Source organism: Sceloporus occidentalis, unplaced genomic scaffold (genome assembly GCF_023333645.1).
Source record: "Sceloporus occidentalis isolate IW3139 unplaced genomic scaffold, rSceOcc1.0.p SCAF_11, whole genome shotgun sequence".
Taxonomy (NCBI): Eukaryota; Metazoa; Chordata; class Lepidosauria; order Squamata; family Phrynosomatidae; genus Sceloporus; species Sceloporus occidentalis.
Genome location: NW_028316991.1, coordinates 17,204,561 through 17,217,030, shown reverse-complemented (window position 1 = coordinate 17,217,030; position 12,470 = coordinate 17,204,561). Strand labels below are relative to the sequence as shown.

Sequence of the window (12,470 nt, the reverse complement as noted above, 5' to 3'; positions counted from 1 at the left end):
CTCCCGTCCCGACCCGTCTCCCGTCTCCTGTCGCGACCCGTCTCCTGTCCCAAAGGTTCTCTGTAAGCCTTCCACGAGTAGCAAGTCGCGGCCCTTAGAAATGTCTGCATGGCTTTTAAAAACCCTATTGGGAAATATTTCCATTTGTTCACCTCTTTTTGAAGGATTATATCGATATCACTGTTTTCTTGGTGCTTTTGGCAACTATATTTTCTGCTGTGCGAGATTATCTAAAAATTTTTCCCCCCCAGATCCTATTAAAACTGCCCAGGGCTCCTTGTCGCTGAAGGCTTACCGCCTGACCCCCAAGCTGATGGAAGTCTGCAAGGAAAAGGACTTCTCTGCCGAAGGGTATGTGTATTGGCATTGTGAGGAACTTGGCCCGGAACTTGTGTGATACATTGTGGGGAGTGTGAGGCGTAAGGTCCCCGCTTCTTGCAGTTCAGGAAAGTACGGGAAAGCGATTACTAGTCGGATCCAAGAATCGAGCCATCGATGACATATTCTCCAGATTGTTACCGTACCCGAGTGCAATTTGAAAGGGGGGGTTTGCCGTCCCACACAGCCCCACTAAAGAGGGATGTATATTAACGTTCTTCAAAATCAAAGAAAAATAAAATCACTTAACCGGAGGCAGAAGCTGCAGCTTTTCTGCCGCTTCCCTCCTCTGTGGTCCATGGGTTCCACTTAAAAGGTGGACAGTACTGTACCTGCGGCAGTGGAACAAAAGTAGTCATAAAGTAATGATTAAATCTAGCTTCTCTTACGGGCAAATCCTTTCATTTTATTAAAGTACTTTAAACATGCTTTATGTTTGCTGCCTGGTGTATTTTGGGGCTGGAAGCGTTACTTTTTAATATATGCTGAACACCTAAAATCGTTTTTAGCCGACGGGTTCATTTTAAGCGGAGATTCTGTCATCTAGGAGGCTGTTGACTGAGAACCAGACTTTTGTTGCTAAATATTCTGAAAAAAATGTTCTGTCTCTTTGCCCACAGGTTGAAAAAAGCAAACATTGCGTTTGAGGACATGTTTGAAGAAGTCCCTATTGTAATAAAGAACTCGCATCTCCTCAACGTTATGCTCTGGGAGCTGAGTAAGAAGGCGCCAGTATCCGAAAAACACGAGCTGCTCAGTCTGTCCAGCAGGTAGGCGTTTTACCACCGAGCTGTTATTTACGCTCAGTTACCCAGCGTTGTTCGGCCAACTTCTTCGCAAACTCTTTTATATAGCATAGCTTTATGCCTCGCCCGTGCATGTTTATATTCTGTCGCAGTTTTAGCCTCGACCAATTCTTCGCAGTAAAGTTAAACTTCCTTGCGTTCCATCTAAGCCCCCGTCCCTCTAGCTTTAGATTGTTACCTCTTCTATCCTTTTGCCTCCTTTGTAATAAACCCTGGGTCTGTAGAACGGCCCTGGTGAGGTGCGACCAGAGGTCTGTGAAGCGGCAGATCCCGACGGCACAATCCTCCGGGCATCAAGCCTTCTTATCACTCAGGAGTTCTGGGTTTCACCTTTATTAGTTTTTCTATTACGAGACTTGGCACGGGGACAGTAATGTAGCTGAGAATATGGCCGGCTCTGCTGACAGCCTCAAACGTGTCTCCTGATTCATGAGGCGTTTACACGCGAGCCCAACAAGGTTATAAACTGATGAATGTGTTTGTGTCTGGGGCCGGCAGCGGCTACTTCTAGATCTGCTGTATTGCTTTGTGGTCACGGGGAAGGGGAGAGCGAACCTACAGTTTGCCAAAGTCATTGGCACGACAAGCCCCAAATCCAATATCTCCATGTGGAATGAAACAGTCACTCTGCAGCCGCTCGGCAAACACGTTGTATATCTTCCCGCTGGCTCTGAAAGTGGAACCCAGAAACACAACGCACGGCAAATGTAAACCGAGGGTGAGCGGCTTTTCGGAAAGGCATAACACGTTAGCTGATCCGGTAACATTGTAATGCGGAGCTAATGTCATGCTGCACACTGTAAAGTCTTCCCGTCGGGGTCTGTGCTCTTAATTCAGAACGTATGCTCTGCTCCCATGCGCGCTTTCAGGGACTTTATTTCTTTTTAGCCTAGCTTGGGTCTGTCTTTCAAGCCTCCCCTTTACATTTCTTGCCAGCTCCTACTGATTTAAGGGTTAACCCACCCCATAGCCAGTAAGTCCATGCTGAGCAACCACTGGCTCCGGGCATGTTGGATGTCAGCTTGCATCTGATTGAGCAGGCTGAGAGTGATGGGAGTTGCTTTCTATATGACATAATATATAAAGTGATCTAATGCGGTGCTCCTCAAGGCATTCCTGTGTCAGAACGTCCTGCGTGGCCCCCGCTTCGCCCCCCCTTGAAGGTTGGATATTTTAAGCTTCTACCCACCTGACCCCAAATTTACAACTTAACCCTGAGCTTAGCAGCTCTTAAAATTTGCAAAACCCCTCTATTTGTATAATGTGTGTTTTTGTATATTACATTCCAAGTATTGAACGTGACCAACCAAGAAGTGGACTTATCGCCATAGCAACCAGTTATTCTTGCGGCAGGATTTCTATTGGTTGCTATGATGCTCGGATCATGTTTCGCACTTTGAACTTGGCACTTTACGTTATTTGACGTCAGGTCTATTGTGCGTCGGGTGTATTCCTTTGTTCTATGTAACGGTAGTGTGGAGTGCTGTTGGATGCCGTTCTGTTTTAATAGGATTCTATAAAAAAAAGAAACTCAAGGTTAGGAATCAGGATTTCAGAGCCTGCTTTACTGCGGTAATCATCAGCGAATGACCCTGATAACCTCAAACTTGCTTTAGTCTGCGGCGCAAGGACCTTCGTTTTCAAGTCTGATGGATAATGATTCACAATTGACCGGTTTGCTTATCGCAGCTCTTAAAGGGACAATCATGTTATTTTGCCGGACACTAAAAGAAAAATGGCAGATCCAGGAATTTATATACGAATTGCGTCGCTTATTACCATAGATCTGAGGATGTTTTCAGAAACTAATTACTAACTAACTAAAAGCCTGGAGTCTCCTGGACCAATAACGCCACATCCATTTTCCTTATTAAAACCAAAAGCACAAGCTGTGGGTAGCGGGAAATGTATTTCTTCTATTGACATACTTTGATTCCCCGTGGCTCGGCTGAGGAGCCGGAGTTAGGGGATTTTACTGCATTTTATTGATCAAGATCAGACTTTCTCATCCTGAGATATGTAACGCTTGAACTGCCAAATGTGCTTTAATACCGATTTAATTTTAAGTGTTGCGGGTCCTTGAGAATAGCTGTATCTTTGATGCCTTTTGAACAGGCGGTAAGAGGGAATCTTGCACTAGAAAATACTTTATTGCTCGTTGATGGATAAAAGATGTAATAAATAAATAAATAAATACTCAGTTGTGTGGTCCTCTCCTGAGGATAATTGACAATGGCATGAGACCTGCTTTATGAACAGACCTCATAAACACAATGTGATGCCCAGCTTGTTGGCACTCATTCTGGCTTACCCACTAGTGGTCAGTTAAGGGTTAACTCAACTGATGCATGCAAAACTCTCTCATATTCACAACGTGTTGCTTTTTGGATATCATTGATCCTTGCAAGTTTCAGGTGAGGGCGTGCAAGTTGAATGTCAGGTAGAGTGTAGCATTTGGAACACACATGTTAACTTCTGCATTAAATCTCACACACTTGACTCGCCGGTAGGTAGGCACACACGGCTTATTTTTTGCAAGCTGTTTAGTGCACAAACCCCTATGTTACTAAAGGATTTCCCCCGCAGTACTGCGCGGGATCATTGTGTTCGCAATTCACAAAACAAGCGCGAGGCAACGTTTTCCCGTTTTATTCACCTATACATGCAGCTCTGAATTAAGGATTAAAGGGGCATATGATGGCATCATTGTCCCTTTAAATGTTTGTCTAGTCTGTTGCAGGATTGGGCAGCGTTGTAGTTCACCCATATATTATATATATATATATATATATATATATATATATATATATAATGTTTAATAGCTGAATTAGGGGCGTATTGCTCAGCGGAGATCTGTGGAAAAACTGCTTGTGCACTTGGATCATACTTATCAGTTACTTCATGTCTCGGACCACATCTGTTTAAGTTATCTGTTTTCGGTTCCCCGGCGACGAAAGCAAACACTGCATTACCGCAACATCTAACAATAACTCCCTGTTTCAGTGTTTTAGTGCCGAATTCCCAGAGATTCATCTAAAATCCGCTCATGCAACTCAATTTGTTTCATAGCATTAATGCCGTGAAACAAGAAAAAAAATAGTGATATATGCCTTGGGCTCACCGGGGGGATTTCTGAGCCGGTACCTTGTTGCTTTATAGTGACAGACGAATTCTGAGCTAAACGGTTAGACTAAGCCCCGCAGAACGGAGGGGAATAAACTGCTGTAAATTGGGAACTTTTTTGGCAGATCGTGGCGGTCAAACGACATTCTGGGGCAGCAGTCTGAGGGGTTTTCAGCAGGCAGACCGCTTTCCTCTCCTGTATATCCCTATCGGCCCATTGTACAGCTCTATGGAATTGGATATCGCTACATAAAACAATAAATATAGATAAATAAGAAATACTGGAAAGGGAAAGACCTGGTCTTGTGGACTTACATTCTGTGAGCGGGCAAACATGATTCGTAATACTCATTGACAGCTTGCTGGAAGAGGATTGTGGGAGTTGTAGTGTTGCCACTGGTTCCAGTATGCCTCCATAGATTTTGCTGTTTCGTCTGGTTTGTGTATGAGCGGTGTGAGCATACAGGTCTGGATATGCATACATGGGTACGTTGTCTTCTCAACAAGCACGCTGTGGTTCTTTGATGTCAACACGAGCGCCACCATTAAGTATAATACACAAGTGTTTCCTATAAGAACGTTAAAGGAGGGTTTGACAGAACGGGTGTTGAGGTTTTGACCTAGAACATTAAAATGCGCGTCTTTGCTATATAAACCGGTAAAACGTGTTCATTTGGTGAATCATTTGATCATTTCTCCTGCAGGCTATGGCGTCTGATTGTAAGTGCTCGACACTTTTAACCAAGGACCTCTTCCATGATTCAGTATGTAGGAGGACATGATTGACGTTCAAAATTGATAGGGCCGCTTTCCTCCGTAAAGTAGTTAAAGCCCCCAGACTGTGCTCTAGTGGTGATTTTCTTTGTGAAGAGCTCTTTTTCTACCTGTTGAAATGAAAATCCCCACTCGAGGACGGTGCGCCAAACGTCGCGTGTGCTGTACAGCTCTGCCATATTCACGTTTCTATGGCCTGACTATAATTTCCAACTCCTTATCTCCGAGTGTTCTACATTAATTTGGCTGTTTCTCCTTCTCCCGTTCACAGCAATCATCTGGAGAAGAGCCTTCAGCTTCTCATGGAGCGCGTTGATGAAATGAGCCAGGACATCGTGAAATACAACACCTACTTAAGGAACGCAAGCAAGCAGCAGCAACAGAAAAATCAGGTTTGTACAGAGGGGTTGAGGGACAGGAGATGCCACAGACAATAGGAAGTCCTGCTTTTTAAAGTAACGGTCACGTCGCAAAACACGGCTTAGATATACATTGCACCCACCGTAACTATGGTTTAATTGCTTTTGACGCTTATCCTGATCATTATACCCATAACCATACGCTTCATTATCTATGTGCATATGTACATATCTTCTATTGGCGTAGGAGGCATGTATGTCTTTAAACGGTCCTGTCTCGGACATTCGTTTTTAGGATTCCTTTCAAGAAAACAAAACCATTTTAAAGACATTGTGTCTGCCACCTTCCCCCTGAAGCCCAAGACTTTCATAATTTGGACTGTTGTCATATTCCATGAACGGTAAACCCAAGGGGCAGCCAGATTCAACATGGCCACCCCGATCACATTAATTGCAAGGCTGTTACCCAGGTTTTTCTATGCTGCGGAAGGCTTGGCAGAAAGACATTATGGCAGGGATATATCTGCATACAGGGCCGTAATCATAAATAGAATGCATTTGATTTAGGTGGCTCATCTAACCATACTCTTGTATGCCAAAGGCTACTTGAGTACTTGTTGATTTACAGAATGAAGGGGCTAATTCTTGTTGGATCTCCTGCTGCTTCGGCCACAACTGTTGAGACTCCATTTTGGATTTTTGGATGTCACCTGCGTCGCCAAACTTCCCACCAAATTTAAAGTCTTAACTTTTTGAAGTAGTACACCAGTAGATCATGCTTTATCCACAACCGAACCATAGTTCCTGTACCCTTCCAGGCTCGCCCAATGTTCTGTATCTCTCAAGTTTAGACTGGTTACCTGTGGGTTTTGTTTAACTTAATATGGGCGACCATTTTCTTTCTTGTGGTGATTCTTGGTCTGAAGTTTTGATCCCTTTGATCTTAGAATGTAAGGTCTGTAACATGTCGTAGGAAAAAATAGTCTGTTTCTAAATTTGCCCCGTCATAGTTTCTTTAACTTACTCTCGGCCACGCTGTCCCATACCAATTAACCATTTCACATGGATTTTTAGGAACTCTACATACCTTAACAAAAATATAAAATGGTATACAACAACCTTATAGTAAACATCTACAATATCTCAAGAAAAAAAAATTGTTAAAATCATGTCTAAATGTTTTTTTTCTTTTCTTAAACACTATACATATCACTATTCAGCAAAAACTTCCGGCTCTCAAAATTCCAACCGAACTCTCCTAGCTGTTACATTACTCTCTAGTTCCGTTTGCTCCAATATAGTTTTGGGGATTTATTTCCATTATGTTTCCTTTTGAACATCAAAGCCAGAAGCCACAAAGTAAACCTCTTTCTACGGTATTCCTTCATTTCAAAACTTGGAGTACTTAGAATAGATGGGCCTATCCGTCCCCGAATTCTCACTAATGCCTGTCACATTTCAGTTACTAATGAAATAGATAAATTTCATTTAGTAGAGGGCATGCAAATAATTACTTTTTTTTTTTTTCTTTAATCATTTCTGGGAGTCTGTAAGGCTATGCAAGAATCCCCCTAGGAATAGAGGAGTAAAGTAAATTTAAATCATTATTGAAGGTAATTAAAAGATCAAACTTAATTTTGTGAAAGGCAGGGAAACATTTCGCTGCTCGCTTGGCTTAAGAGGTCCAACGCGGAGCCGCTGCTACCCGACACAGCGGTCTGTATGCGAAAACCTTTATTTTAATGTGTTTATAAAACGCCGCATTTAAGTTACGGGCATCCGTTTGTAACATAACTTCATCTGGTTTCTGCGGTGACGCTTTACGGCATCTCTCACTCCGTAGACAGTTTAATGGCCCCTGGAAATCTCTAGATGCTGTCCCCTTGGGGGCTTTGTAATGCATGCTACAAAAGGGATATATCTATATATATATATATATATATATATATATCTATATTATAATCATATTTATAAAGTATGGGTGAATGTCGGTGACATCGGGTAATATATACTGTAGCAAGTTGGAGAGTGGGTGAAAGTAGAGATGAGCCATGGAAGCAAGAAACTATTGGTGTGAATCCTACTTCCAGAGTGAAAAGTGATTTTTTTTCTTTCATCAGATCCTTATTTTCTGGGGCTTGGAAGTAGATTGCAGCGTACATTTCACATTTTTGGGGTTTATTATCGTGGATGCGCTTTTAAAATGTTTTCTTCTTTCTCCGTAGTACTTGCAGAGACGGCAGCAGGAGAACCTTCAGCGTCAGAGCCGTGGAGAGCCCCCGCTACCCGAAGAGGATGTGACCAAAATGTTTAAGCCCCCTCTACCCCCACCTCGAATGGATTCCCTTCTGATTGCAGGTAAAGCCTAATTTACACACGGCTTTTAGAGGTGCATGCTTACTGCCTCTTCATTGAATATATACATCTGCGATAATGTAATTTGCATAATTTAGGGTTATGTGTAAATAATATCGTTGTTAAGAGGAATCAGTGCATGTGGTTAATGTGTTATCGCTTTGCACCCCTGATATCTTAGCCGCTTTTTAACAAATTCTTCATACTAAATCAATATATATATATATCGAAGGAAGCATATGTAGTGAAAGCCCACCATATTTGTATCACATAGGTGCAGCCTCCTTTCATCCTTTTTCTGGCACGTCATGATTATTCCTCATTAAGTTATATCTTTATTAAGATGACAGTTCAGGAAGAGATGAGAAGGGACGGGACTTCAGTTCCCCTTTAACACCTTTGTGACCATATACATACTAGGTATTTCATGAAAGGTTGTCCCTAGAGGACCAATGACATACCTGGTATGTCATCGGTACAAGACGGTGTCACCCCTGTGGCTCACCCCTCCAGACCAGCCTGCTGCATATCCTGTGTGCTTCTATGCCATCGCTGCTGCAGCTGATCACATGCATGGATACATTTCAATGATAGTAACCTGACCCTAAAAAGTTATTTTATTTGTAATTTTATACTCATGCATGATTACATATAGGACTTCTTGGGGGGATTTTCCTGAAACAAATATATAACATGTGTTACACTAAAAGAGAGAGGAAGGCGAAACAAGTGTTAAGCAAAGACATGATAAAACACTTCATTCCGAGTTGAGTTTATTAGTATCCTGAAGGACTAAAGTTTTTCAGTATTTAGCAAGCTGCTTAAACTGACAGGAAAGTTCTGTTCTCCTAATGTGAACCTTCCTATACTATTTAAAATTTCAGTAGAACCCGGCACTGCTATCCGTGACGGGCTAACAAAATTTTATTCACAATGACTTTTCCTATTGCGATATAGGTTTTTTCACATATCACTAATAACTGTTTTATGTATTTTTATGATTTTTAACTTAAGGCCCTACTTGTCCTGAATCATGGTATAACGGACATGGCAAAAAACCGGCACAGGTCACGAAAGGGTTAATGAACCCTTTCTTGGTTCTTATATTTTAAGTGCTGATCCTAGGCTACTTGAGACTGCAGTGAAAGTAGTTACCGTCCTCATGGAAAATACGGTACAATTAGGTATTAACGAGACCTTTTGGCATCTGTAGATTGACGGGCTTCCCCTATGGAGCTTAATTACGGGATAATCTGTGTTTGTGGAACCTCCGTTCAGCTCTCGTTTCTGTGAAGCGATATACAGCGAGAAGGGCCCTGCTCCAGATCTGCCTTACAACCCCCATAATTGCTGCTTAATTGTGTCTAATAGCGGAGGAAAGTATGCCGAATCATGTGTAATGCATGCTTCTGGAGCATACTGGCCACTTTCTTTCGAACGCATTGACTCATTCGGGTAATGCTATTATGCACTGCCAGACAGACAATCGTGAATACTGATTATTGCCCAATTATTTACTCCTTTCCTCTATGGAAGCCATCCAGGGTGAAAATATGTTATTTATTAGCCCCACATCTTCCCTCCACCTTCAGTTATTACGGCTGAATGAGAAGAGCATTGCAGATACGCAAATGAAATTGCTTACACATGATACCCTGTAAGGTCCTGGATTCATTTTCTACTTGGATGACTGCTGGACTATAATTCGGACTATTCAGGAAGAGGTTTTTTTTTAATATATTTATTTTTTTAAGGACAATTTACATTCAGCAGCAATAAATATAAAACAGATTTCAACTACAGAGACTATCCTTACCCAGACATTTACAAGGTAGAACAAAAAAACACAATTATATAGCGCACGGTTTGTGTACCCACGAGACCTGGGAATACAATGTGAGAAAAATCAATTACTGTTCCCGTAATTACATTGTGCATTTACATTCCACCCGCCGTGACGGCACATACCGCACAGCCGTAACCTTCTCCGTCGCCGTGTCGGTGCCGTGGTGCTACGCTGATCGTTCAGGGCTAAATCCTTCAGCACGTTTCTTACCGGGACATGCCGGCCTTCCTAAGCAGAGCTCAAGGGATAGAAAGCATTAAAAAAAAAATTTTGACATTAGAACCATAAGGAAGATGCAAAATAGGATATTATCCCACATTAACTCCTAATTTGTTTGTTTTTTTTTTTTTATGTACTTTAACTGCATCTTTACTATTTGGGTTTTAGTATACATTTTATTCGTCCTTTTATATTATAGTTTGCTTGTTACCCTGTCTCTCGTGACAGACGTTCTGCTTAGAATTATTCCCCGTGCCCCTCGCATTTCCCGTCTGTGGACAGAGCTTCTGGGGAGGTTTCACCTAAAGACAATAAACCAGCTTTTCTGGCAACATTACATGTTTCATATGTTTTAATACTTTATAAGCTGTGTATAAAGCTGTGTTTTCTCAAATACTCAATTTGCGGACGGGCCCAGGGAGCTCAGTGTTTCTCTAATCGGTTAAAATCCTTCCCATTATTTGCTGGTGTTACTTTACCCAAATTTTCACTTCCACTCCTGATGATGCCTCGTACTGCCTTAGACCGTAGAGTCTTTGACATAATGTTCTATATAATATTATCTATATCTATATAATGTTCCCAGCTCATATGATTATCTCCTGGACAGAGAAGTCATTCACTAAAACTGTGCTGTCAAACTCCATTTCTCTAAAAAAAAAAAAAAAAAAAAAATAAAATAAAAAAACCACAAAAAAAACCCCCCATACGTCTTACCCTTTGAACTAATACGAGAGTAGATGTTTACATTTGCACTTTCCCCTCCCATGTGACATCCCCCTTTTACATTGTCAGCTCGTTTGAGCAGGGTTCTCCTTACCATTTTCCCTGTAAGTTTATATTTCTACGTGCCACGCTACTTATGTCCTATTCAGCCGCTCTACAGAACTGCCCGATATGGTGGGGCTTGTATAAGTCTACAAATGATGATTTTGTCAAAGCAGACTGTTAAGAGGTGGAATAAATTGCTTTCTCGATGCTAATGTTAGGAATATTTTTTCTCTTTCTTCAACAGGTCAAATTGACACTTACATCGAGAACATAAAGGAGTTCACCTCTCAGAATATGGGGAAGCTTTTCATGGCCGAAGCGCTCCAAAACCAGACCAATTGAAACATCTACTGTCTAGAAATAAGTGCATTCTTACATCTCTGCTGTGCATCCCTTTAACCGTCTCCTTTCAAGAAAATAAAACTTGTTTTAACATCCCTGTTTAATGTTTGAAGATTATTAAAAGAATAGTCTAGTTGTCAGAATAGAACAAAGTGTACATCTCTGATATAAACAGGACATATCTCTTTAAAGGCCAATTAGAAGTTGCGAGGGCTGTCTAGGGAGCATTGCAGAAAAGTGGCTGTTCGTAGGATTTTAGAAGAATGGGGCCGCAACAATTGAGTTTCATTGATACGGCCTAAATGTGGTTTAATATAGAATGACCGGAAAGTGAATAAAACGAATGAAGAATGAGGGACAAGGCACTTGGTGCTGCGTGTGTACATGCCATGTTTACCCTATAAAGAAACTATACTCTGGTGTAAACGTGTTCTTTGGAGTTAGAAATCACGCTTAATTCTCTAGAAGTCTGATGGATGAATCTGGGTTTGGTGGAATTTTGTTGAAACAGTTTGGGGAAGGTCCTGTTCCAGGATGCCTGCGCCCCAATGCATAAGGCAAGGTGCACAGAAGAGTGGAAGCTGTTATAGCTGCAAAGATGGCAACTCCATATTAATGCCCATGGTTTTGGAATCGGATGTCCAACAAGCTCAAATAGGTGTGATGGTCAGGTGTCCTCATACATTTGGTCATATAGTGTGGCAACTGATAAAAATGCCTGTCTGAACCAATCGCCAGCAATCGGCAACTTAGTAATATATGTGAACTTTATGGGGGAAATCATGCAGGTTCTGAGAGCAGGAAGTTTAGATGGCTGCTCCGCACGAAGTACACTTCTAATTCATACATATTGTTTATCTGAATTTGTAAGCACAGCCTTTTTCCTATGTTATTGCATAACAACCTGGAATTAAAATGGATTTCATGTAATACACAAAATAGCGAACATTCGTGAAAAATAATAAGTGGTGTATGCATATGTATTCACCCCCCTTTGTTATGAAGCCCCTAAATAATACCTGGTGCAACCAATTACCTTCACATAATTTAAGCCCACCTGAGTGCAATCTAAGTGTCACATGATCTCATTATATATATACACACACACACCCCTGTTCTGAAAGACCAAACAAGAGGCACCATGAAGACCATGGAGCTCTCCAAACAGGTCAGGGTTGGGTTATTAAAAAATAAATCTATTAAGAAATGGAAAGAATATGGCACCACATCAAACCTGCCAAGAGAGGGCCACCTACCTAGACGCTCAGACCAGGCAAGGGGGGATTAATCAGAGAGGCTACAAAGAGACCAAATATAACTGAAGGAATTGCAAAGCTCCACAGCGGAGATTGGGGTATCTGTCCATGGGACCACTTCAAGCCGTACACTCCACAGAGCTGGGCTTTACAGAAGAGCCAGAAAAAAAGCCATAGCTGAAATAGGAAAATAAGCAAACATGTAGACATGTGGGAGAGTCCCCGAACATGGAAGGAGGTA

General features: G+C 41.7%; 1 protein-coding gene across 1 annotated transcript in view; it reads left to right on the top strand.

Annotated features, from left to right (window-relative positions):
* LOC149305639 (eukaryotic translation initiation factor 3 subunit H) overlaps window positions 1-10,973 on the top strand; it is a 58,856-nt gene extending 47,883 nt beyond the window's left edge. The window contains exons 4-8 of the mRNA XM_089477265.1: window positions 252-351; window positions 999-1,148; window positions 5,353-5,473; window positions 7,666-7,798; window positions 10,876-10,973. Coding sequence (XP_089333391.1) covers window positions 252-351; window positions 999-1,148; window positions 5,353-5,473; window positions 7,666-7,798; window positions 10,876-10,973 — 602 coding nt within the window. The remainder of the gene's footprint in view (window positions 1-251; window positions 352-998; window positions 1,149-5,352; window positions 5,474-7,665; window positions 7,799-10,875) is intronic.
* The last annotated feature ends 1,497 nt before the right edge of the window (window positions 10,974-12,470 follow it).